At 36.6% G+C, this 27,681-nt stretch overlaps 1 protein-coding gene across 2 annotated transcripts in view; it reads right to left on the bottom strand.

The window, feature by feature from the left end:
• Positions 1-27,681, bottom strand: part of ACMSD (aminocarboxymuconate semialdehyde decarboxylase) — a 45,170-nt gene that overhangs the window by 17,248 nt on the left and 241 nt on the right. Inside the window, exons 1-2 of one of the 2 annotated variants that reach the window (XM_057407179.1) lie at positions 7,013-7,177; positions 3,681-3,725 (exon numbers count right to left, since the gene is read on the bottom strand). In XM_057407179.1, coding sequence (XP_057263162.1) covers positions 3,681-3,725; positions 7,013-7,069 — 102 coding nt within the window. In that variant the 5' untranslated portion in view covers positions 7,070-7,177. Of the gene's footprint in view, positions 1-3,680; positions 3,726-7,012; positions 7,178-27,681 lie in introns of those variants that run through there. The other variant, XM_057407180.1, reaches the window with a different exon arrangement.

Below are 27,681 nucleotides of genomic sequence, written 5' to 3' on the forward strand. Positions count from 1 at the left end.
TACAGGTCAAGGCTGAGCTCACAGCATTGTATGTTGGTAACAACAAACTTGATTATGCAGTAAAGCAAAACATAATCATCTGAATAGATACATGCTTGTCTATGTAAGGATATAAAGACTTGGTCCAGCAACACTGTGACTGTAAAATGAGTCATATTGCTACGGTCCATAAGACACTGCCACTAATATGCATGTGATATTTTTAAATAGAGATATTACTCCACTGGGAAACAATTCTTGGGGCTTTTAGCACTAGTAAGAATGAAGCATAGATCAGGAAAAGAATTTTCTTGGATGCAGCACTGAAACTGTCATAAAAGACATGGGATTTCTATTTGCAAGGTTAACACTATTTTCTAAGGTCACAGCTGAAGAAGTCCTATTATTCTATGCTATTCTGTGTCAGTGTATTTCTAGGCTATTCCATTCCGTTCCATTCCATTCTATTCCATTCCATTCCAAACATTGTCTGATACTTGAGGCTTTAATTAATTTATGTGGCAATTAAGAGAGAGATATTTAAGAATGAAGTCCAGCAGGCTGATTTGGTTCAGCAAACTATATTTAAAATTATCCCATCAGTAAACTACTCAGTCACATACCAAATTGTACTTTAAAAATGCATTTAATTATTTTCTTCCAGTTTGGCCCTGATGCTTCTTCACAGAACAATATGAGAAGCTTTTGGGGTTCTTTTTAATCTGAAGAGTTAACTTCCCCAGCTCCATATCTGAACAGGATTTTATTTTGCCATGCACTTTTTTCTTGCAACATTTTCAGACAGAAGTAGGCTAGACAGAATTCTCTGCAGAGTGCATAAGGCTATTACTGACTTGCCACAAGGCTCCTTTGCAAGCTATTTTTAGCAAGAAATTTTAGCATCAGACCTGTAAAAAACAGCTAAGCTACTAAAAGTGTCTCCAACAGTTCTCTCCTTCCTGCACCTACCATGTATCTCAGAAACTGTGCCATCCACACTTTGGCTCAGCAGGTGGCTTGTTCTCCCCTCCTAGGCTTGCTTATGCTTAGATCTGAAATTTCAGCAAATATTTCTTTGCTTCTCATTTTTGTTCCCAACCTTCATATTCTGTTATCCTTTTTCATAAATGGTTGTCAGGCATTTGACAGGACAGCCTTGAATGTTATATAATGACAAGTGTGTATATCACTAGATTGCAATAAACAGACACGTTTTTGTATCCATTTTATCAGCTTTTTCCAGTTAATATAAGCATATACGCAATCACAGAGAAGTATGATTTTGTGAAGTAGCAAAAGGATGAGGGAATGTCTAGACACACTGAAATTAACAGGCATTATATATTTAAATACTCTGATTACCTGGAAGATGCAAATCTTGCTTTTTAAAGACAAATAAAGTGTTGAATCGCTACAGAGAATGAACACATTGGCCAAATCATACACAAAAATATCAAGCAATAAGGAAGACCAGGTACTATTTTTTTATAAGGTTACCCAAATAGGGAGAGGCACTGCCATCCTGAATACATTAAGCACTAAATCTTTTTATCACTTATCCTTCTAGTTTCCAGTACAGAATTCCTACATTGATATCATGTCCGAATTTCAGAAGACAGACACAGATTAACCCCTGCATATAGCCTGCCATTGTATAACATGGCTGAGTTTAGACAGTTATTTGCACTCTTCACATGCATTAGGTGGGTTATGAGCTCACTCTCTGTACTGAGCTATTCATGCTCTCAGTTTTGCGTCTTTTGTCTTTCAGCTTACTACATGCACATCGTTCTTTCTGCTTTTATCTACACAAGTCCTCTTGGCTTCTTATTTTTTCCTTAGTTATCTGGCTAATGCCTCACATTTCTTTTATCCCTTCTGTATCTGTACAACTCACAATTGGCAATTAGAGATGAAAATTTTCAAGTTAGAACAGGTACATAAGAAGTGAGATGGAAAGTGAAGTGAGGTCTCTTGAGACCTCTTTTTAATGCCATATTTCCCTCTCCTGAAGCCAGTGCTATTTGCAGTGACATGCTCTCTAAAAGAGTCCTAGAAGCGGGGAGCTGACAAGTGTCAGGAGAAAGCTGGCTTGATGTGTTGAGACAGACAGGGATATATGACTGACATATTGAAATTATTATATTATCTACTCCACTCTGGTGAGACCTGCAGTACTGTGTTCAGCTCTGAGGCCCCAATATGATAAGGATGTAGGCCTGTTGGAGTGAGTTCAGAGGAGGGCCATCAAGTTGATCAGAGGGTTGGAGCACCTCTCCTATGAAGACAGCCTGAGAGAGCCAGGCCTGGAGAAGAGAAGGCTCAGGAGAGACCTTAGAGCAGCCTCCCAATACCTAAAGGGGATGAAGAAATCTGGAGAGGGACTTTTGACAAGGGCATGTAGTGATAGGACAAGGGGGAATGGCTTTAAATTGGAAAAGGGTAAATTTAGACAAGATACTAGGAAGAAATTCTTCACTGTGAGGGTGGTGAGACGCTGGAATGTGTTGCCCAGAGAAGCTGTGGCTGTGCCATCCTTGGAATTTTTCAAGGCCAGGTTGGAAGGGCCTTTGAGCAACCTGGTCTAGTGGAAGGTGTCCCTCCCCATGGCAGGAGGTTGGAACTAGATGATCTTTAAGGTCCCTTGCAACCCAAACCATACCATGATTCTGTGGTAACAGAGGCAACATCTTTAAAACAGTCAGTTAACGTACATAAACAGGTACAGTTAACATACATAGTAATGTACAAAGGGGATTATTTTGCCATACCAGCCCTTACTCTTTTAGGTCCTTGTGCCCTTCTCTAAAAAAGCAGTAATACTGCTATTTTTTAAATGCTCTTACCAAACGATAAACTGCAACGTTTTGATCTTGCTTTCAGAAGTTTTACATTTTTGTGTCACTGTGTCACTAAAATTACTGCCGATTTGGTCTACTCTGAGTGAGGTCAGAATCAAGCCTTTAAGAAACCAGTTCTGTCTGCATTCAGTAAATCCATGTATTTTGCTAACTTCAAAACCAGCAAGATGGGTTCTGAATGTTATCACAGACTCATGGTACATGGAGGCATGTTGTTCCAGTTGTACTAATGTAGCTCAGATGTGCCTTTGCAAAGTTAAGAGTGGATGGTGATAAAAAGGGAAGTAAAATCAGACCCAGCATGCCTTTTACTTGCCAATAAACCTCACATTCCTACTTTTATACATAATGGTCCCAAAATCTATGCATTGTCCTTACTCTTCTGCTACCTGCTCTCCTCATCATGAAGTTACAGAAATTACTCTTCCTTTTGCACTGAGACGCAAAGACATGTTATCGTCTTTAACTTCTATTGAAATACCAGTTCCTTTTGGTTTTGCTTCTCATACAGAAGACTACATTACTTTAGACTGGCTGACCTATCTTACTGAAGAGCTATCCATGATGAGATGATGATGAAAAATGAATACTGGTTCATACAAGAGAATGTGAGTTTCAGCTCTCAAGCAAAAAGTTCTGCTGAGGCATATTAGGACTTGGAGTGATATTAATTCATAGAAGATAGACCTTTAGGGTATCTGTATCAGACATAGCTCATCTTGCTGTCACTATGCTTTTTAATAGATTTACTGTGAGCATGTATTCCTGATGTTCAGCTTAGATTTTCCAGGATCAGTTTAGATATTCTAAGATCATCTTAGAGCACCAAACAGTCCAAACCTTGCAGTGATGATCCAGCTGTACCCATCCACCATACCCGTATCTCTGTAAAAGAAAGAAGAAAAAGCCAGTGCTAGTTAGCAGTCTGCAATAATGATAATAAAAATCTCAGTTCTTACGATCCAGCAGTACCTCATTCAGGAGAAACATTTTCACATATGCTCAGCTTTCAGCCTATGATTAGCCCCAGACTTCAGTGTAAGTCCTGAAGTTTAACTGGGTTGGACCAATGGTATTTGTAGAGCTGAACTTTCAGCTCCCAGTTCAACAGCATTTTAAAGTAAGTCTTACAACTGATTTCAAAATGGTTAAAGTTACTATATTGAGGTTCTAATGCATGTTTTTGACACAGAAAAAATTAAATCAAGTAGTTGCCAATATGAAAATTGAGCTGACAATTTTCCAATCTGGGATCAGTTAATCATTAGCACAAAATTGTATTGATTCCACTTTTCAGCTTCCATGATTCAGCAGTAGGAATCAAGGTCAGACTCTTGGCTATTAATATTTAAACAGCCAAGAGAAGCTAAAAGGGAGAAGCTTAGACGCTCATCGATTCTTCCAGAGAGATTCAAAATTGATTACACAAAAGAATCCCAACACCAAAACCTGCAAAAGGTACAATTTTCTTTTACTTTCATAAATTATCAGACTTGAAAGAAATGAAATCTTGAAATACCATAATAGACTGAAAACAGTGTTCAGAATTCCCATTTTTCTGTAAAGAAACATTTCAATGGGAACTACGTAAAAGCATGCATTTCTTTCACTGACGTCTAAACAATTTGAATACAGTCCTGAATTTCCTGTGGTAACAAATCATGATGTAATGCCACTGTGAGCTTTCCTAATGTGAGCATGCAGAGCCAAGCCTCCTAGCTTCAACCAATCAGGGATGATAATGACTGAGGCTGCGTACTATTTAGATATGTAGCTCTGTGTGTTTTATTTAAATTCATGGATTTCTAGGTTTATATGTATATATAAGAAATGTTTAAATTTATGGAAAGTTTTGTGAGTGACACCTGATGAGAACTTTGTTTTCCCTAGCTCCATGCTAATTGCAATTGCAAGCTGTGCAGAAAACAAGTACTTTAAAGGTGTTAAAGGAGCATTTAGGCAGTAAAAAACCTCACTGCTCTGTTTTTGAACTTATTTTCTTCTTTCTTCCCCTCAGTTCCTAGTTGGATGTATTCCTTATTTCATTTATTTCTATGAAATGTCATACCTATGGTTTCCTAAGCTCTTAAGTAAGTATCTTGACAATAGAATTATCTAAATTCAGGGTTCAGTATTTATAAGGCTGGGGAAAAAAAAAGAAAAAAGAAAAGTTTACTGTGCATGTTGGGATTGCCTCATTGTTTTTCCATGCGTGAGATGCAGAAAGCTACATTAATGCCTTGACTTTTTAGAGGACTCTAGGGAATTCTGAGAGTTGTTTTCTATTCTGGGCCCATTAATAAACCATTGAATCACTCAATCTTTACAGCAGAGGAAACAAAAACTAGCAGGTGGGAATTAAGTTCTAAAAATCTGGTTGTTTGCCTTTTTGTCAGTGTTTAAATAAATGCAACATTACTAGCAACAGCAAATTCAGTCTTGATGTACATCTGTGAATGTCATGAGATTCTTGTGATGATTTTATCTCAGTGAATTTATTGCCCTTTTAGAGTACATGCAGAAAAACATAATATCTTTAAATCATATAAAATCAGAATGAAGGAATTTTATAGGCAGTTTTATATGGATATTGCACAAACAAGGACAGCAAAATCTGAAACAAGCAAGAGTAACCTGTCTTTGTAGTCTGGATATTTAAATTCCTACCCATTTAAACCAGACATAATTGTTCTAAAAAATATCTGTCATCTCACCTACATTATCCAGCCTGTATTTGTTTTTCATTGAGGAGCTCTTATTATTGCAAATAGGAAGTTCAAATAGGTGTTTAAAAATACCTTTGTTGGTAAATGGAGAAACAAACATTCCTTTCCAGGAGGTTTTATGAATAATGATGTTATTTTTCACTACTAATGAAGAAATGATCCTATGTATGCTTTTAATGCCAGGTTTTCTCATGACGTTTTTTTTTAACATGCTGTTTACATTTTCCAGCTGCTCTCTGGCTAATATTGAACTGACACTGGGCTGTCATGTTTAAAATCACAGAAACACAGAGGTAATACATATGAAACACTTACTGAGATTTTGCCATCATCAACCTCAAAATAATTGAGAGAAATGTACAGGATAAACCAGTTTCAGTTACTGTCTCAGGTGCCTAAGCACATGGCTGAAATAATGGCATTCTTTTGTTGTCAAAGAGAGGCACAATTAAAGCCAATGGATCCATGCTACTGTCAGATACATGGAATGTTCATTCAAACTACAGCCAGCACAGAATTACAATAAGGAAAGAAGCAGCAATGAAAGTCTTTGCTACTCTGATTTTTTACCATGAATGGAAGCATTAAAGAGTTACAAAACATACCTATCCTGGAAACCCGAATGCAAAGTTCAATTGAAAATAATTTTATTTTTTGTTTATAAACTATATCTATTATAGTTTCACTTTTCATTCTTAAATAATTTTCATAGGATGATGAAAATTATTACTGACAAGAATGATTTTTTTCATTGAATAATATTAAGAATAATAACAATAACAATAGTAACAACAACAACAACATGCAAAGATTCTAAATAAATTCAAGTTGACTTATAGCTTCAATGTTCTAACACCTGATATTTTGTATTTTTAATACAATATACTACTTTTTTTCCAGTAACTGACCCCCCCCCCCCCAATATGAATGAAACTATCATCATCATCAATTAACTCTACTTATAGTGACCCCAGTTGTACTGAAGTTAATGACCTTCATGCCTGTGGTTATAAGATGTGAATGACTTTTGTCTTAGATAACATTAATCTTGTCTAATAGTTGCTTATTTCTCTTATTTAAACCAAAAGGAAATACCATTTGGGAACCTGAAAGCTCTGGTTTTATCAAGAAAGTTGAACTTACACATGATTATTTGGCAATTTTAAGTCTCACAAAAAAGCCCAAGCTAAAATATAAGAATTGCTTCATACTAAACAAAGAGTGGAGAAGAGAGACCAGTTTTTCATCCCTTTCTTAGCGGGACTCTTGCTTTGCAAAGTAAAGCAATACAAATATCTTACATCCAAAAAAAGAAAAAAAAATTCAAATTAGACAAAAGCCTAGAGATATTTATAACAGAACCCTTCATGCACTGCTCTTTCAAAATTACATTAGTAGAAATGTTTGCTGATAACATAAGGCACTGAATATCTAAACTCTTATTACCTTTTCTAGGTCAGGCCATTCCTTAGGTAGAATGTGGCTATGAATATCAATTTTCATTTTTAAAGTATCAAAGGAGAAATACTGCTTCAATGAAAATGTTTTCTGTGTAATTGCTACTATCCTTCCTGTGCCTGGTTCAGCAGGTTATTAACTTTGGCTGCTGTTGTGATCCATCTGCTGTTTTATCAGAAGAGCTAGGATACAGTGGCCAACCAGGGAGCCTAAATCCTGGAGGAGTGGCTCTCTGAAAGAACAAAAGCTTCTAGCAAAAAGTCCCCGTTAATGCATAAACTACAGCTGATTGAAGGCAAAGGGAAAATACATGTTTATATTGGCACTAGAAAGGGATTTATTTTACATAGGATCTAAAATGCAAACTTGTTTACAGTTCAAAACCATTCAATAAACCTGAATTAGAATAAATGCACTAAACATGCTGACTTGAATTTCCTCCTTTCTCCCTCTTAGAATCTACAGTAATTTGTAGAGAGCATATAACCTACCCTTGGTAGACAGTCATAAATCCATTGCAGGAGGGGTGGAACAAGATGATCTTAAGGTCCTTTCCAATCCTAACTATTTTATGATTCTATGATCTACTCTCTTTTCATTCCTTCACAATTTCTTTAAAACTATGTAATAAATAAATAAATAAATAAATCACAGAAATACTGAATTGTAGCCAAATCTATGCTCTGCACTTTATTTCCCCCTTCTCATTATTATTTCACTTAGGCTATTTACACATGCTTCTGCAAAACAGTGCTTACAAGCTCTCAATCCAGCTCAAGATCTGGAAGGAGAATGCCTCAGATTATTTTAGCAATTAATGCTAGTGTAGCTCACTAGCTAATATGGCAAACAGTTTCTGCATCCTAAGTCAAGCTTAACTGGAGCTAGCTCAGATTTTCTGTGAACTACATCTCATGTTTTGCTCTTTGCTCAATTTAGTATTACACTTATTTCCTCGAGATACCCTTTGCTGTATTTTTCCCTGTAAGTTATGTCTTTTGTAACTTTATTTCAATGTATGCTACTCACACGCTACTCATCTTATGAAAGCTGGTTAACCATTTCTTGATTAATTTGCTTCTAGTGAAAAATGATGGTTTTTTTTTTTCAAAAGCAAATGCTATTGTGAGTCTTGCAACTTGAAATCAAGCAATCTCAAAAAAAAAGTGGCACATTTTGTTTCATCCTTTTTCGGATTTTGTTATTTTCTGATTTAGTTATTTAGAATTTTGTTTGGAGTTAATAAAAAAAGAAAAAAAAAGGACTTTTATTTCCCTGCTTGCTTACTCATTAAGCAAGCCTGCTTTAGATTTGGTCAGTTAACCTTCTTACAGTTATTTATTCTTCAGGTCAATTCCTTGTGGCAGGATTGTTTCTTTTGCTTGATGGGGTGTTTTTCTGCCATGTGAGAGCACTGAAGACTAAAGTTCAAAAGAAATAGGAAGCAGCAGTTTTGTGAGAGTATTCCCTAAGTAAAGCAGGACAGCCAATAATTCACTTTGACAGATCAAAACCATGGGATTGAAAATTGCAATTATTTCCATCTTGAAATCAAAACAAATCTCTTCAAGAAAGGGCTGCCAGTTTAAGCAGCAAATTTGCTTTCTTGCAAAAATGTGACAGCTACGTTGTATGACCAAGCACATCTATAGTGTTAGCCTGTTGGCAAGCAATGTTGCTGTAAATACAGTAGCAGAGGTAAGAAAGAAGTATTGATTCAGCTGTGGGAACTCTGCATTGTGAATCCTATGAATCCATAGACATGAGGCAAAAAGTTAAGGTGAGTCCTTGCATACAGTGATGTCTGGAAGACAATTCCCTATTTAAGCGTAGAAAGTAGAGGGGAGAGGGGCAGGAAGAAATTGGTCTACCTGAGTAGCCTAAGGCATATAGTCTTTTCTCTTAAGTCACCATAGCCGCAGACTACCATGCAGAGATCAGCAGCATTTCTTCAATACTGTGCTTTAGTCTTCTCAGCTCTAAAAAAACATGTAGTTGTTAGCTGCTGCTCCAAAGACACAGCTTAGCTTGCAAACAGTGAAGTTCTCTCACACTGCATTTCACATAACAAAGCATATAATTTGGAAACAATACCAGTAAAGGCAAAATTTGTATCCATTTCACTTGATCAAAGTGACAGTAAGACACCTGTCTATATCCAATAAAATCCATTGGATCAGCAGCAGAAAGGCCGTCAGTGGCTATGAACAAATGTATCTTCAGCTACCCAGGCACCCCCTACCTACTTTGTGTTTGGGTTTGAAAAACAGGATACCTTCACTGAAGGTTTGTACAATGTGTCTGGTAACAGTGACGTCTCTCAGTCTCTTTGCTGAGTTTGCTCTAGCAACGTGATGGCTTTTGGCATGGACCTTGCTATCTGTCTCCACCTGGTTGTGAAATTCTGGAGTGTGACACAGAGGTGCAGAAATTGACAAGAGTATCCAGGAAAACCTACAGCTGGGTCAGATGGTCCTACACAGGCAGAACTCAGCTTAAATTCACTGTGCTATCTGTAAGCAGGAGGTCATGACCAGATGGAAACTTTCATGTCTGAGGCACAGAAGTGTCTGGGGCAGCAGAAAGTTATATAGGACGAATATCAGACCTGAACTATACCCATTCTTGGGCTGTCCACAAATAATTTATATCCTAGAGCATTTGGATGAGACCACAAAGCTGGTCAGAAAAAAATAAGAGAGATCAGTCAATGAACATACTTGTTACATCTGCTAAGGAGGAGAACTAAAATGTATAGAGACTTCTTCCCAGACAAAAGTAGCCTCCTCCACACATTAACATGGCATGCCCCACCTGCCTCAGTACACTTAATGCATGGCATACATGTCTTTAAAATCATACACACTTATGGCCATTAGAAACCAAACTGCATTCTTTATTTTGACCAGCTTCATTATTTTTTTTTTTTTTTTTTGTGCATTACCTGTTTTCTATTTGTGTGAGTTTAGGCTGCGAACATAGTGAACAACTCCTTCAGGACAATTTAGCTAAAGCCGGTTCAGGTCAAGGCTGATTTTAGGTACACAGACGCAAGCCTAGCAGAACTAGAGAGTTTTATTTACCTAAAGGGACAAATACTGAAGTGAAAATGGTGTTAGATGCAGACCATTAAATGCTCTTTTCCAAAGCTATTTAGCTGCTTTTCTCAAACGGTTACAGAATCCGAGATTTGGTGTCTTCATGCTGGAAAGTGGGGATCCAGTTCTGGACTTTGTTTATTAGGGAGAAAGTATCTCCTCACATCAGTGGGAAAACCATGGCACAGCATTCTTTGAAAGAGGGTGCATCAACAAACATTGGTAAACATAGCATGTGTCTGCCACAAACATGCTATGCAGGCAGCCCATTTTTAAGTAGGATGAACACAGAGCACAAACATTCAGGATGCTCATGTCAAAAAAGGCTAAAATACTTGTGTCAGTTTTTGAAACCTTCAGTTTTTCATGTTCTTCTCTGGCACCTGCTCTTTAAATTGCACATTTGTTTGTGCAAATTGGCTATTTTATGCATGTACACAGCTGTGGAAAAACAAATGAAAAACTCTTTGTACTCAGCAGCTAAGATGAAGTACTTAAAGAATATGTCCCTTTCCAAATGAAATAAATGTTCAGCAGCGCACTTATATTGGTTGCTTAGCAACAGGTTATTCTTTGGCTGTGCTGGGAACTGTACTGGTCCTTTGAGACTGCCACTACAGACCTGCTTGGAAATGTCACATTTGGAAAGGATGCAAAAGTCAGTAATTTTATTTTACTGTTTGGTATCAAATAATTGAACATCTTTTATTAAATTAACCTAATCATGGAGCTTCATCCTCTTCTGGGATCCCAGAGAACATAGACTTTTAGTGCAGGTGGTATGGTTTCTCTTCTATGAGGAATAATAACAATGGTTATAGTTTCCCTTCTAATGAGGAATAGCATTATGCAGTTCCCATGTAGCACTGTCCATATGTAGATCTCAAGTGCTTTACATCTCAAGATGCTATTTTTTTACATGAAAACATCAATATACCTAGCACAAATACACCAGGAGGACATGTCCAGCTACAGTTACATCAGTAAAGTACTTCACAAAGGTGTATCCCAGAGATGGCAGCAGCACAGGCATAATAATCATTAAATACTGAAAACAAGTAGAGTAAAGTTTTCATTTTATTATTCAAAAACCTCTGCAGAAACAAATTACAGAAAGAGCCTCTGTTTAGACAAACATAAGAACTGATGCTGATCTGTACGTGAGCCAGTTTAGCCTTGCTGAGAAGTTTGGCTTTTTAGGTTAGATGTGATGCTGTACTGATGCATCTCTGACACTTCCAAGAGCTAATCTATTAAATTTGCATAGTGAAACTTCATGGTTGTACAAGCTCAGGATGATGCTCATTGGGTGGTCTCTTTATTAGACCTGCCCCAGCTGCCACAGTTGTGTCACTGAAATTTGTCGTGTAAAAGTGGCCAAGATTGCTGACGCTTTTGGCAGCACACTGTACTGCTTTGTGACTACTAGCCTAGCAAGAGTTCTGATGAATCACACCATGGTGAAAACAAACAACGCGTCCTATGCCAAATTCCTGACCATTACAGTGTTTTCTGCTGCATAAGTTAAGCTGTAATAAATCCTCATTTATTTTCAGGTTTCTAGAAAATATTACATTGTTGAAACTCAACTAGTATTTTAAATAAAAAGAAAAAATATGGCTATCTTACAAATGTTAACTATTTTCTTAATACACTACAACTGCAATTATGAAATTTACAATTACCATTTATCTTGAATAGAAATGTTCTATAAAAAATGATAATTAGATATTTTCCAAAATGTAAGTACAAATAAAATAGGTTTTTTTTTTTTTTTCCTACACAGACAAATAAAAAAGACTTCATTTAAGCACATAACAGGCCAAGTGTCACTCTTGTGCAGTGGGAGAAACCAGACAGATACCAGTAGTATAAATGTGGGCCAGAAAGAACAGGTGGAGTAAAGCTTACAGATACTGATATCAAAAAGTGATAATTTTCAAGTTGATACCCCATAGTAACATCTGAGATTGTTGCAAATATTTAGAAGGTTGGTGTCTGAAATAAATAAGTAGTTAACTGTTGCCAAATGTTGTCCTAATGACTTTTTTTTCCTGTGTGCCAGATACACAAATCCCCACCTTTCTCTCCTTGCAGATGCCTCTCTGTGCCGCTGGGGGTATCTGAATTTTGTGGATAAGAATGGTCTTCTCAGAGCTTTTACTAGTTATGAAATGAAGCCAAGGAACCAACAGAAAAACCTAGCTTCTGAATTTGTTCAGCTGCTTCAACAAATTCCTACAGCTGCCTCTTGAACTCTGCAGAAGTGTGTTTATGCCTCCTCTGTGCTACTAGGTCTATGCTAATGAAACAGGCTTCTTCCGGGGTCCTCAAGGTCTGCTTGAGCATGAGGTTTTATGTTTCATCATTTGTGAGTAGCTATGAATCCCTGTCACCAAAGAGATCATCTGCAAAGGACTAGAGATGAAACCCTGGCTCCCACTAAACATTGTACAAGTAGCGTTTAAAGCCATGGCTTTAAACTGATGATGCAGTTACAGAGTTTCTGAGAGGCAGGAATGTTGCTATCATCTGTAGATCACAGCAATGAGTGCCAAAGCAAAGACCCTTCCAACTATGCAGATGTTTACAATGTAAATATTTAGGGTTTAGTACTGCAGCTGCATTTATTCATTCATCTGGAGGAGGGAGCTTGGCAGAGGAATGCCTCCACAGATGATTTCTAGAGCCTGCTTTCACTTGCTGAGTTCAGATACAAACATATTTCTATCTTTAACTTTCAGGATTTATTTTCCCACATACATTAATTCCAAGATAGAATTTATGCCTCAAAATTGTTTCTTTTGAAATTCACAAAATATTAAAATTATGGACCAGAGTGAGAATACAGATTATCACAAGAATTAAGAAAAATGCAATATATTAAAGCTTTTACTCATTCCACTTCTTCCACAGAAGCCGTACCAGCAATCAAAGCCAACTTTTGGCCACCTTAATACAAACATCTAACAGAAAATGGTGTCAGTTGGAAAAAACACTGACTGTTGCTGGGGGACTGAGTCAGTCATGATACACCAACTCTCCCACTGGTGTTGTACTTGAGTAAAGACTAGCATTGTGGAGGCTTATGTGATGGTTAGCAGTGCTTCAAGCAAATCTAATATGAATACTGCTGGAAGTACTGCTGTGTTGTTTGGTCACAACTGAGTTTACAGCTGAATCAGAAGGTGATACTACATATAGGTCAGACTATATTTCTGTAATGCAGAAGAGGCCATACTGCTGTTCCACAGGCTCAAAACTGTTATTCAGTAGAGGTTTACAGAGTATCTTATTAGCAGTTCCTTGTATTAAGATAACTTAACGAGTAACTGTTCAACATTATGCAACCTTTAACACAAAAAAGTATTACTAGGTAAAACAAGTTGATTTAAAAGTGATATGCAAACTGCAAAATTCTGACTAATAAGTGTTAACCAGGCAGGAAAATTGGTACCTATTCACTTTGCAGTTTATCTGATCATTTCTTGTCAGCTAAAGTGACAAATGCTTAGATTTTTGATATGTGAATATATACAATGGGATTATCGAATCATATAATCATTTAGGTTGGAAAGGACCTTTAAAATCACTGAGTCCAGCTGCTAACATAGCACTGCCATTCCCCTGGGCAGCCTGTTCCAGTGCTTGACAGCCCTTTTGGTGAAGAAATTTTTCCTAATATCCAAACTGTCACTAATCTTCTGCCTGATTTTTTGTTTGTTTTGTTTTTTTTTACACTAGAAGTCTCAAAAAGAAAAACCTGGTACAAATATTAAGTTGGTTTCCAAATGAAAGCTCCATTCCAAACCAGAAAATCAAATTAGTAATATTTCAAAATGCTTTATGCATTTTGATCTGATGTTGACTAAGAAATGATTTGGAAATATGCAGTAAGACATTTACATAACAGGTGAATAATTATATACATGGTCAATGTGTTCACTTATTTCAAGTTCTAGCATGAGAGTGGCTAGGAATTGGATTACTTTAGTAAACCAACCATGACAAGCAACGTAAGACTGTGTATTAATATCACAGAACACCTCTGGAAATAACGCTTTAACCAAAAGAGTTTGTAAGTCCTGGTCACTTTTACAAATAATTACTACCCCAAAGCCAAATCCATCACTGACTAGAAAACTCTGTGTATTATGGTGGGCCATGATTGAATTCAGTCATCCAGTTCTGATCATCTTATTTTAGCCTGTGAGTTTCACAAGTGGAATAGGAAAGAATATTATCTGTTGTATTGTCTTTTCTCCTTTAGAAAGCTACTTATTAACATTTACCATGGCTTTTAAGAAAGATTTTTATTTCCTCAGTAATATACCTCCAGTTTGCCTCTCCTGGGAATGGTCAGTTCTAAATGCAAAGATATGCTTTGGTTCACACCCACTAATAAATATTTAAATTTGAGCTTAACTTTAAAACACAGGAGGACCACTGGAATTGGCAGCACTACTAAGTTAAGCAAATACTAATTGCTGCATTCATATCTGAGTTTTAACCTCGGTCTTGCTTATATGTACATGCAACAAGCTCCATTAACAATTATGTGCACACAAAGCACAGAAAGAATGGCTTGAAGATTTACACTGAAAGCACTCTGGAGTGAGCTCAGATCACTAACTCAGATTCCACTGAAGAGTCATTTTGGTTGCATATGCTTTAGCAAGCATAAAAGCTCCACCAAGTTACAATCTTAAAAGTGTGCTTTCAAAAATGATTCAGTAAATTTATATTATGATCACAGCTAAACAATCATGTCAGCCACTTAAAAAAAAAAAACCAAACTTCTTTTCACAGAGGAGTTTGTAAAGTGCACTTTGATTTACAGTGTATGCCATAAAAAATCCAGACCAAAGACTTAATCCAATGCAATTGTCAATTTATGTAGCACTAAGACTGCATCTTGAATTCTTTTCTCAACTATCATACATAGTTTTCCTGTCTTATTTTCTTTTAATTCCAACAGCTTGAATTTAACAACATCCTCTCAGGATGAACAACCTTCTTCACAATTACTAAAAGTTCCATGACTTTCTGACTGCGTTTAAGTGTACTTTACTTATTTTCTTGATTTTTTTTTTTCTCTATTTGATGGAAACTATTATGAAATTTACACTTTTTTTGGTCAAAGCTATAGCTAGGACTGTACTGCAGTTACATCAAAACATCTGTGTTAGCTTCTGAGTGTGAAGGTCATAAACAAAGCCATTTCCTAATTGAGGTGTATTTTGTCTTTGAGGGCATTGCCACTCATCTTAAACTAGTATTTCATATTAACTTTCCTATGATCTAAAAATATTGCAGAGGCTTTAGAAATAGTTGATTATAATTAATCAGTTTGAACCCAACGTAAAGCTCACTGAAGTCATTAGGAAACCCAGTCTTTTTAGAAAAGATCTATCAAGTAATGGTTCAAAAGTAGTTTTGAGCCACTGAAAAGACAGACCACTTTAAATGAAGAATTTAAATGAGGTAAACTTTGCCCAGAGTTTAGTAATTAAGTGCAAGGGCAGTTTAGAGTGCCAGTTCTGGATTACATCTGATTGTCCATGTCAGCATGGTGCCTCAGAAAAAGAGAACTTTTGTTATAAATCATAATTTGTTATTAATGTTTGTGCAGCCCATTCTGAATACTACAGGTTGCAATTCGTAGTGTATTAAAACAGAGCACCAAACAGTGATTGAGATATACACATAGAGCACTCATTTCATATTGATTGAAACGGATTTTGCCTTTTGGTAAATGATGCAAGCTTGTGCTGTCTGATTTTGTGGCTGACACAGCAATGTCAAAGTACAACTGGGTTGAACTGTTGCTAAGTACGGTGGATTTGCAATGAATATTTTACATATTCATATAATTCATTGGTTGATGAATGGGTCTTAAAATTCTTTTGTCTCCAGTAATACAGCATTTTTAGGAACAGAAAGAAAATACATGCTTCCAAATATCCATTTTTCTAACTTGAGCAAGCAAGAGATGCTTGCTCATCTCTGCAGTATGTTCTTAAACTGCATATATTAAAAACTCCTGAGGGCCTGGCTCACTACCAGTTGGAAGGCAATGTAGAATATGCACTTCAGATAGTGGGGTTCCTGTGTCAGTTTTCAGTAAATGCTCACCACTTATGAAATAATAAAGGAAGTCCTTATCACTAACCTTTCTCATAAGAAAATCTGCTAATTAGTAATAAGATTTGATACCACCTGTGAAGCTCTGAAGTTTTGGATCCTAGTAACAAAATACACATGCTTATAAAAATTAATCAATAATACAATTAACAGTAAGAAATTTCTAATATTGTTAGCCAACTAAAACCTACACTCAATCTCTTATCTCAAGTGACAAAAGGAAACTAATTGATCTAATTTAATGGAACTTGCAGTTCGCAGGCACTTCAACAATACAACTGAAATATAGTTAAATTACTTGTTTTATGTGGTTCTCCACAAAGTCTCAGAATTTGTTTCATTCTCATCTGTATTACTATACTTTGTGTGTACTGCCTCTTTCAGACACTCGCCTGCTTGCTAGGGAGCTGGCCAGGAAATAGCAAAGGAAGGACACTGCAGGAAGATGGATGCTCTTCCATGTTCCCATGGAAACTCTATATTTAACGCTTTTATTGTGTTGTTGAGTGGTTTTTACTTTGTTTGTTTTTTCCCTAATATAAAAGCTATGTATCATATCCTTTCAGAATCTCCACCATAAAATTTTGTATGGGATCACTAATAGTTAATTTCATCTGGGTGGAGAAAACAACAGCATATCTATATCCAAGTTTGCAACAATTCTTTATTCAGATAATCTATCCTCATTGGCTACTAAATAAAAAAATGCTCATATGGGGGCTCTTTATTTAAAAACAATGTTTAGCATTGCAGCTTTACTTAAGACACTTCCTATCACTTCAGTTGAAGCCATGTAGACAGAAAGGAAGCAATTTGCAGCACTGAAGTCACTCTTTAAATGTTCAAAGCAGTTTTTATTCCAAAATGTGCATTCACACAGGATCAGATATTGTTGCCATGGCTGACTTCCTTTATTGCTTTGAGTAAATCCATATTTGATGCATTAAGGGTGGATTGGGTTACTGTTAGGTACAAGGAAGTCAAGAGATTTGAAGCCACAGTTCTCTTACTCTTGAACAGAGTAGCACAGTAGGTAAGTTCATATTTTTTATATCTTTAGCATTTGCAATTATAATTTAGCTCATAAATTAACTTGTAGTTAATGCATAATGCCATCTAGTGGAAAAATCAACAAGCATGGATACAAGAAGTCTGTCTGGATATCCCATGCAACATGAACCTAATTAGTGTTACAACCACTTGATAGTTTTACTACTGAATTGAATTTAAAGCAAAAGAACTATAACTTAATTTTCAAAGCATCTGTAAAAAAAAATTCTTCCCCAAACTTAAGTATCTTCCAAAAATATTTTACTCTCAAGATATGCAAAACAATCCAAGTGAACTTGTGTTTATCATGACAGTGGGATGTGAAAAAGACCTTGGAAGGCTCTGGATTTTCTTTTCCAGTTAAATTTTATTTAGAGGTTGAATTTTTTGGTCAACAGAATTATACACACTTAAAGATGATAATGGAGACAATTCAAAGGAGTTTATTGATACACCAGCCAGAACAACCTGTAATTCCAGAGTTTCAGAATTAATGATTTTCATCTCTATAATAGGAGGTCACTTTTCTATGCCTATAGATGAAAAAGGAAAACAGTGAAAAAAGACTCTAAAAATTAAAGTTATATAAAGGAAATGGGTTTGTCATAAAAAGATTAGAGCAGAATAAGGGGCCTAGAGAGACTATCTGTATCAGATAAGTAACATACTCCACAAATAGCTCTTCTAAAATCCACAGGAAGGAATATTTTAAGAGGATTAAGTCATCAAAATTTTATCCTTCATAAAAACATAGCACTTGCCCTTTATTGGTGAAATAACCTGCTCTTAGGCCTGAATTAGCACTGTCTCTAGACCTCTGCACATTTTGTATCAACCTATTTTGATATTACTTAGCTTATCATTTATTAGGTAAAACCTTAGTGCTATATACCCCCCCCGATGCCTATAGTGGGTGAATCATACAACTGTGGACCTGTGGGAATCATTTAATTCAACTCTCTTCTCTGAGAAGGACTATAAGCATCACTATACCAGGTTAGCTGTGGTTGCCTGTGGCTTTTTGCTAGCTGAATTTAGAAATCCTGGAAGTGGGAAGACTTCACCCCTTTCTCAGTAACCTCTTCTACTGCTGCACTAACATCATAGTGAAGAATATTTTCCTAATGTCCTATTCCAACCTCTCAAGTCACAGTTTGTGAGTACTGGCTCAGGCCATCAATTCTTCTGCTGCTGCTTATTTTTCCTCGTTGGTTTTGAAAAGAGAAGAACATGCAATTCTATTGAAGTAAAACAGATTATTGACAGAAGAATAAAGGAAAAAAATGTTATGGGCATGAACTGATTGTGTGTGTCTAAATTCTCAGTCTCCATGCAAAGCTCAAATCAGCCAAGATAACGTAATGAAGATGAGTAACAAAGTTGAAGAAGTGTAAGAGCTAAGAAGCAAAATGCCAGATCTATTTTAGAATTAAACAACTATATTCAAGCATTACTAACCTCTGACAGTATTGACTGATTTAAGTGCTTTTGGCTACTCCAAAAGCAGAAACCAGGCTCCTATTTTACATGAAGCATTCAGTGGATCTGTAAGAATACTTTGCAGCTGGAACTGACACAGTGAGGCCCTTATCTTCTTCACATGTCTGTGCTATAATATTAGCCTACTTGTTAAAAGTCCAGCTAATTAAAAAACATGTCACCTTACTCCTTGCATCTTTATCTCACCTTCATCTGCACTGTTGCTGACATGGATGGCATGGAGCATAGATGTGGACAAGGCACAGACACTCTACTATAATTCCAGACTTGAACTTCTAAAACCCATAACTCAGCTCTGACATGAGCTGCATCAGTTCTAGCAGTTCAGATCATCAACTGATAATGGCCACCCTGAGCAGTGTAGAAGATCATAGAATCATAGAATAGTTTGGGTTGAAAGGGACCTTCAAAGGTCATCAAACCCCACGATGAGCAGGGACATCTTGAACTAGAACACGTTGCCCAGAACCACATCCAGCTTGGCCTTGGATGTCTCCAGGGATGACACATCCACCACCTTTCCAAACAACCTTATCCAGTATTTTACTGTCCTCATAAGGAATTCTTTCCCCACATCCAGCATGAATCTTTCCTTGTTTAGTTTAAAACCATTACCACTCATCCTACTGTAACAGGCCCTTCCATCTTTCTTATATGCCCCTTTTAAGAACTGAAATTCTGCAATAAGATCTCTTCAAAGTCTTCTGTCCTTCAGGCTGAACAACCCCAACTCTTTCAGCCTTCCCTCATAGGAGAGGTGCTTCATCCCTCTGATAATTTTTGTGGCCCTTCTCTTGATGTCTCCAACAGGTCCATGTCTTTCCTATACTGAGGACTCCAGAGCTTGATGCAATACCCCAGGTGGGATCTCGCCAGAGCAGAGGGGGAGAATCATCTCCCTTGACCTGCTGGCATATGCCCGCCTGCAGTGCCAGGCAACTGTCAAGCCTCCTACACTGATCTGAATCCCAGACCAATTGGACACTCCTGGCCAATACTGCCTTACAGCCAAGTCTGTATGTCCTGTACTTACAGTATAGTACCTTGGTTAACTGCCTGCTTGGGAGCCCCATCTACTAAATTCAGATTGCAAGTCCAACCTATGATTCACCAACCAGCAAGGCAAGATATAGAGCTGGTATTATGAAGACAGCAATTAAATATTTCTAAGCAATGAGCTGAGTCTCAAATGAAGAATTACATTTGTAGAACCTACTAAAGTGAAACGGGGGTGATTCTCGGAACTGAAATAAAACCCATACTCGAGTGCTCTTGCTTCTTTTCTTCTGCTAGGTGACTGCTGCAAAATTTCTTTATAGAAAGAAACTTTATAGAAAGAAATTATTTTCCTTGCAACACAAAAAAATTCCTATCTGACCTAAATAAGGCTTGGAGTTGATGCAACCTGAAAAGACATTTAATGATGCATCTCTTGCTAACAAATGATACACTAAGATCCTAAATATGGCAAAAAACAGACACATAAAATGAAGTCACTTTGATACAAAGATAAGAGTCTACAGAAAGTTTCTTCTAATTAAACAAATTGGTGAAAAAAGCAGGCACTTTTGGACACACAAACCCTTCCCGTACACCTAGCTACACTTTCTGAGCATATTAGTTGGAACTGAATTGCAGTAGTTGGTTTAATAAAATATATTACTTCTTTTTACAATCTTGCCCTCAGTTTGCCTAAATTCAGAAGTACAACTATACTTAATTTGCATAGTCCAGTGACAGCTGTGATAGTGAATGGATAAAGTAAAATGAATCCAAATATATAAATTTTATCAGTAAAATAAAGCTCTTAAAATACACATTTTCTACTAAAACGATGTGACAAGTGACACTTCTGTGGCTACTGAAGCATCCCAATACTGAAAATCTGTGTAATCTTGATGGTGAAGAGGAAGCTGCCTGCATTACTATATGACTGCACTACTATATTACTTTTAGGCACCATGAAAAGTTTTAGAGAAAATCTGAATTTAGAGAAATTGAATTTTATCATAATCTGATTAAATCATATGGCTGATGTCTCCCTCTTTATTTCTGATTACAGGACAATTTTATTGCAATAAAGGCTCAAAATTTCACCGACATTTCAAATTCCAAACTTCAAATGCCTTTAAATCTGAATTTTACAGGTTGCTTAAAAAGGCTTTCAGAGATGAAGTATGTTTAACACTTTTCATTCTACAGAGAAATGTACTGCCTCAGTTTCCTAAAGATGCTCCTTTTCCTTGAAAATTTAAATCTAATAGCCTTGCACAACTTTGCATCACTGCTAAACGTAATATGAATGTTTTAGTAGGCTTATTAAACAACTACCCTACCCATCTTCTATAAATTCAGATCAAATAGCATTCACTATGGATAGCAAAATGGCAGTACTCACAGTGCATTTCATCATGCTAGATCAGAGATCTGCTGCCTTTGCTACTGCTGCACACAGAGAAAGGCTTGGCTGCAATGGAATACAAACTTTTGTGTTTGAATTCCACAAGAAAAATGACTTCCATGCCTTCTTACAAGAAGAATGCCATGAATTCTACGATTCACTCTCTTAAAATTACAAAAGAGACTGTCCCTGTCTCTGTATTTTTCCCACTGCCCACTGAAAATTTTTACCAAAGAGGATGAGAAACAATGAATATATCATGAAAATAAAGGATGCAGACATCTATTAAGACTGCTGTATATGCTGATGATGTCATTTTTGCCTTTCTCAAAAATAAGTATCTGAAGAATTTAATCATTTTACCTACAGCATCTTCCATTAAAATGAAGTATTCAAACTCAGCTGCATGCCAGAACTCAGGAAACTAATTCTAATTCCTCCAGGGGGAAAAAAAAAAAAAAAAAAAGCAGAAACAAACCCAACCAACCAAAGAACGTTAAGTGGTTAACAGATTCAACTAGGTACCCGAGAGTTCATGACCATCAAAACCTAGAAAGGTTAAATGATTTAAAGTGCCAAACATATGCTTGAGCAGAAGTAACAAAAAAAAAAAAAAAAAAAATCCAACTAGCACATAATAAAATATGCATAGTTTCCTGATTATGAAGAACATGTTTTGCAAACTATTCATTTTGGCTGGGGCTATCGTTCTTTTTTTTCAAACACTTTCTATAATCATCTTAGCTAAATACTCAAGTTGGAATGTACAGAATCCTAGTGACAATTCACTTGGTGTAAGAAAAGGATAAGATACTCTTTTCCAGCTCATTAAACAATATGGATTTGGTATTCGAAACATCACAAATATTATCAAACATCTCACAGGAAAAGTGAGCCGTGGAGTACTTAGTTACCAGTAGAGTACAAGCAATATAAATCTTACTGCAATAGGTTAGTAGAAAAGTCAGTCCCTCAAATACTGCTACCTGGTCTTTTGATAAAAGATCAAAATACAGCAAGAAAAAAAAAAGAAAGAAATTACTCTTCTTCTGTTGACACTAATTACCAAGGAATAACATATGAACCCAAATCACAAATTACAATTTAAAATACTGGAAGAGAAAAATAGATGCAAGTTGGGTACTATTCCCCATAAAATCTATTAGCTCTGTTTTCTGACACAGGCAAATCCCATAAGTAAATGAAACTAGTTCCTTTTCTCATTAAATCCTTACCTTCAAGGTAGGGATTATGACTTAATTTTTTTTTTTGATGCATAAGGTTAAATTTATGAATTATAAATATTTCATAAATGGATGAGTCTAACCTGACTAGGAAACAAAGATGTGTCTACCCTGGCATACAGCTTTCTTAAAGAAACTTAGGTCTGACATGTGGGAAAGCCTTGGTAGACAGGCACATCAGGAGGAATGGTCATTGGTTTGGCAAAAGGAAAAGTGACCCAATCTGTAAATAATAATAATAATAATTAGTAGTAGTAGTTTTGTGATTTCTGTAGTTCACATCATCTCATGGTTAATCATATAAACTTCATGGAAAATTGTGTATAAATTCTGCAAAGATACAGGAGAAAACATGAAGTTATGCAAATACATTGGAAGTGTCTGGCCATTAAGATTTTGGATAGGAATTATCATCAAGTAATTGTAAGTAATAAGACAGGTTTATTATAAAATTATACTGACTTTTGCTTCCTAGGAATTTCCTAGCTTTCTTTCTTTTCTTTGATGCACAAATGAAATCTCAGCTGTTTATGCTTATGTCATCTTTTAGGCTATGGTTAGTCTCTCACTGGAAGAAAGATCTCTCCAAGTAACATGGGAAGTGGGGTGGGGTGGGGGGGTGGGGGGGCAGAAATTATTACTTAGCAGGTTGCTACCTCCTTAAAATTCAGTTTATTTTCCCTTCCATTCCTCTTCAATACTCATGAATATTAGCAATGAAATAAAGCCACTGTCAAATAAGTCAGTTTTACTCAGTTTCATAAAAACTGGAAACAAAATGTCTTCAGTGGTATGAAGAAATAACATTGTTCAGAATAGGGGCATGTAGTCTTGCATGAGTGCATAATACTTCTTTCAACAAACTAGTAAGTTTAGTTTCTGTGGGTAAACTTTTTGAGTTAAAATTGTCATGTAAATATGGGAGACAAAACCAGCCTTTAAAATACTTTCAAGATGGAAAGTGCTCACTGTGAAGAATCTTTTTCAGGATCTTCTCCTCACTTTAAAATTACATATTTTGCATTCTATAATTTTACTCCTCCTTTGTTGTCACAATGGAGTTTATTAATGCTTGTGGCTCTTACCAGGTTTGGTATTCTTTGCAAATATGATTCTAGAACAACATCATACAGAGGAAGAGTAGGTGCTTATCTGAGGTGTCATCAATTACTTACCAAGGTCACCTCATGCTGTGTTCTCTGGGAACCATATTATAGGCACTTTTTTACAGCCTGAAGGGAAAGATACTGAATTATCATATTCTTTTTTTCAAAATAACACTCTGAATCAATCTCAGACTTTGGTCCTAAAGGAGTAACACTGAAGATTATCCATAGCGACGAACTTTACATGACTGATGGCTGCCTATCGATTTAGAATTGGATTGGTACTTCATTTTATTTTGGATGTATCTCCTGTAAAACTGAATGATGCCATTACCTCCTTCTACAGTTCCATGAAAGGCATACTGATAAAAGTAAGAAGTGAGCATTTTCTTCTGAATGTCAGTCATGAGACATCTGATAGGCCGAACTAATAAACCATGCCGGCTTATACTAGCACTCCCTGATACTGCAATACAGTGCCAGAGACAAATATAGCATTTTGTTGCCAGAAAAAGGCAGTTTTGTGTGACTGGTGACAGTATCATTATCTGGCTGTTATGCCTCTAAACTTACTAAAAAATAATTGATGGGCCAGCTGATCAACTCTTTCCAAATATGCAACACTGCTCTTAAATTAAGTGCTGCACTTATGATGATGGTCAATATGGAACATTGACTAATTAGCATCAATGAAATGAAGCATCAGGAGCCTCTGAATACACCACTGTGTTCTGCTAATTCAAGGGAAAACATTACAGTGAGTAGTGCTGAAAAGAAAAGGAAAACCAGAAAGTCCAGAATAGAGGCAGCTCTCATATTTAGAATGACAAATGAACATCTAATGCCAACATACCCAAACTTGCTTACAGTGAAAATGGATTTATTTTTATTCCACATAAACTGAAGAGGAACAACCGATGTTCTGCTTTCATACAGTGACCACTTCCTCACTGATGGACCAGGACCTGTGTTGCCACTGTCGCCCACTGGCTCTACTTTGCAACATACTACTCTTTGCTATTCCAGAATGGGTGCTGACGGTGAATAAATGGGAATAACCTTTAAGTGTAACAAAGGGACTGTAACTTAGGAAAGTAGCCCAACCTACTGCCCAGATATTGCTTATTACCTCAGGAAAAGGTCTACCTTGGAAAATAATAAAATTATGGACCTAATCGAATTTTCATCAAACGTAGTTGAAGTTCTTTCTCTGACTTTGCTGAGAGTTAGGGTGGCCTGGAGAAAGACTCTCAAATCTGATTAATATTTTTCATTTATTCAATAGAAGGAAGGAGGAAGAGCACAAAAAAAAAAAAGGGGGGGGGGAGAAAAGAACCACCACAAATAACCATAACTAAACAATACCACAGAAAAATACAGGTGAAGAAAAACAAGGTAAGTTCTCTGTTGTTGCTGGTTGCTGTGGTGCAAACGACCTCCATCTTTTCTGGAATCACCTCTCTCCAGAAGCCAAAATATTACGGAGATTACAGGCAGTTCCAACCAAGAACAAAGTTTTGCAGGTGTGTATTAATCTTGCAGCAGCCAGAGTACAGGATGGCATTAGTCTATTTAGGTTGAATGCAGAGATGTGGCTCTTTTTTTTTTAAAAAAAAAAAAAAAAGCATTTCAGATTGTCCTTATTCATATCCAACAAAGAGGAGAGGGCAAGAAATAGAATCATACAGTAATATAGCTATTAGGGTCAGGCCTTTTTCTTTTCATTGACTTTGCCAGCAGGCTTCCTACACAAGAAGTCCAACAGGGCTGGAAAACAGGATTCATGTCTTTAAAACCGTAGTCCTGTATCTTTATCCAAAGTAATATACTTTGAGTTAAAGACATGTCATGAGAAATAAGAGGTGATGCTGGAAAGCAGCTTCCAGCTGCTATGATACGTCAGTCTTTCTGCTTTTAGTAGCTAGCTTATATGAATAATGGTCGGGTCTGAAAGGCCCTTCATTGTGGATCTGCTTAATGTTTTGAATTTGTATTTGCTAAATGCAGAGTATATCCCTTCTCATGTGAGGCCATGTTTGAAAGCACTGAAGAGTCATTTAAAGAAACTATAATACTCTTTGCAAGCCTCATATTCTTTGCTACAGACTGAACACTATAGCATTTATACAAATAGACACAGCTGCAGCCCCTGCCAGACACAGTTTTATGTAAGAATAGCAATTGAGAACAACTAAAAGAAAGAAAAAGGAACATATTAAAGTTTAAAACTTGTGGTTTGCAGTTCCTAGTTGCCGATTTCTTTCAAATAATTTGCAAACCTACCCCTTTCACCTCCTTTTAAAGAAAGGAATTAGGAATCTCCAGGCACTTTACTCTTGGGTTGATTTCTGAAAGTTTTAAGAATACACAATAGCTAGAGAGACTTACAGAAAGGAGGTAGTGTCCATTAAGAGTCACTAGTCAAAATGTCAGTTATGCAAGGAATAAGAAAGTTCCTTCTGGAATGGACTGGGTACAGACTAATTTCCCTAGAAGAGGAAAGAACTTGCAATAATTGCATTCCGGAGCATTCTGTCTATTGCAGCAGTTTTGGGGGATTGTTCATGGCTTGTACTGGATGCACTCCACATCCTAAACTGATTCACCAAAGGTGACTGTATCCCTGCCTGGTCTTGAAAAGCGATTTGGCCCCAGTCCCTTGTCTCTGACCAGGTTACAGAACTGGTTCTACTTATTTAAGGGTTTTCACTTCACAAACACATTTTATGTCATAGACATGGCAATCTATTACTTATGGCAAGCAATGAAATGTATTTGCTACTTTTTACTTGTCTCTCACATGCATACACATACAGATCTACTCTCATATCTTGCAGGTTCAAGTTCACAAGAGCGTAATAAACAGCCCATAAAGAAAATAACCGTGTCTGTTTTACAGAGTTACTAGTTTCGAAACCCTCTTAACTCAGCCCAAACCCCAAAACCCCAAGTGAATTCTCAAAAAAACTCACTTCTGTTAGTTTATGCACATAAGAACCTCTTTTGACATTAACATCAAACAGGCACTTTGTAATTTACTATCCATTTCATGAGGGAAAAAGAAAATACTTTTGGTGTTGCTTGTACTCATACTAATGCCAATCCAACCAGAAGAGCAAGAGCTCTGGGATCATTCAGCAGGGTAGACTAGCTAAGGGTGAAGATGAAATTTAGGTGACAGGCATGAAGACTTCAAAACCATTTCATATAGTAGGTATGGCAACTATACTCAAAGAAATTGGATTAGGTAAACAGAAAATACCAATCCCTCACGCCACAACAGGCTGCCAGAATGCAAATCAGTTTCTAAACCGGTATCTTATGTCACTTATGTCAACATTTACTTATATTTACTTTTTCAAATAGTTGCTGCCTTAAAATACAACTAAAAGATTTTGAACATTAGCATACAACATTAAGAAGCGTAAATTAACGTTTTGGTAGTAATGTTTCACTAATCGTTCCCAAATAGGCATTACTAAAATACTGAAAAACTTTGAAGGCTGACATCAGCAAGATTCTGACAGTTTATATGCTAGCATAAATATTAATTTCCTCCTGTCATATCCATACTCCCCAGATTTCCAATTTCTCAAAAGAGAAATGGAACACGATCTTCATATAAGTTAAATGGGGATTATATCCATACATATCAGCTGAGGATCTGGGCTGCATAATCTAATTGTCTTCTGTCATTTTCCTAGACTCAAGTCAGAATAAAATTTATTTGCATGCTAGTACACAAGCAAATGGGAAACTGTGCTAGCACAGAAAATGTTTTTGTTTATTTGCACCTCTCTAGTCATTAGAAACCAGTGGAGAAGAAAGCAGCTCTAGCACAGATCTATCTGTAAAATTATGCATTTTTTTTTTCACATTTCTGTTCTTCTAACGTTTTGTTTCCCTGCACTCTTCTGCAGCCCTAGGAGCAGCAGGTGAGTGAATCAAGAATAGCCCTGAACACTAGCAAGCCTCCAGCTCTAATCCCATGCTTCAGTGTGAGACGGCTGTATGTTCTAGGCCATTTTTTAAGCTAAACCCAACTGTCAGCATAACAAAAGGTCAGTGCTGGGGATTCTGAGGTGCATGTGTGTGGCAGTTCAGCTCTGATCTT

Source organism: Pezoporus wallicus, unplaced genomic scaffold, assembly GCF_028554395.1.
Source record: "Pezoporus wallicus isolate ANWC-B61680 ecotype Strahan unplaced genomic scaffold, APGP_CSIRO_Pwel_v1 contig_4166, whole genome shotgun sequence".
NCBI classification, from domain to species: Eukaryota; Metazoa; Chordata; class Aves; order Psittaciformes; family Psittacidae; genus Pezoporus; species Pezoporus wallicus.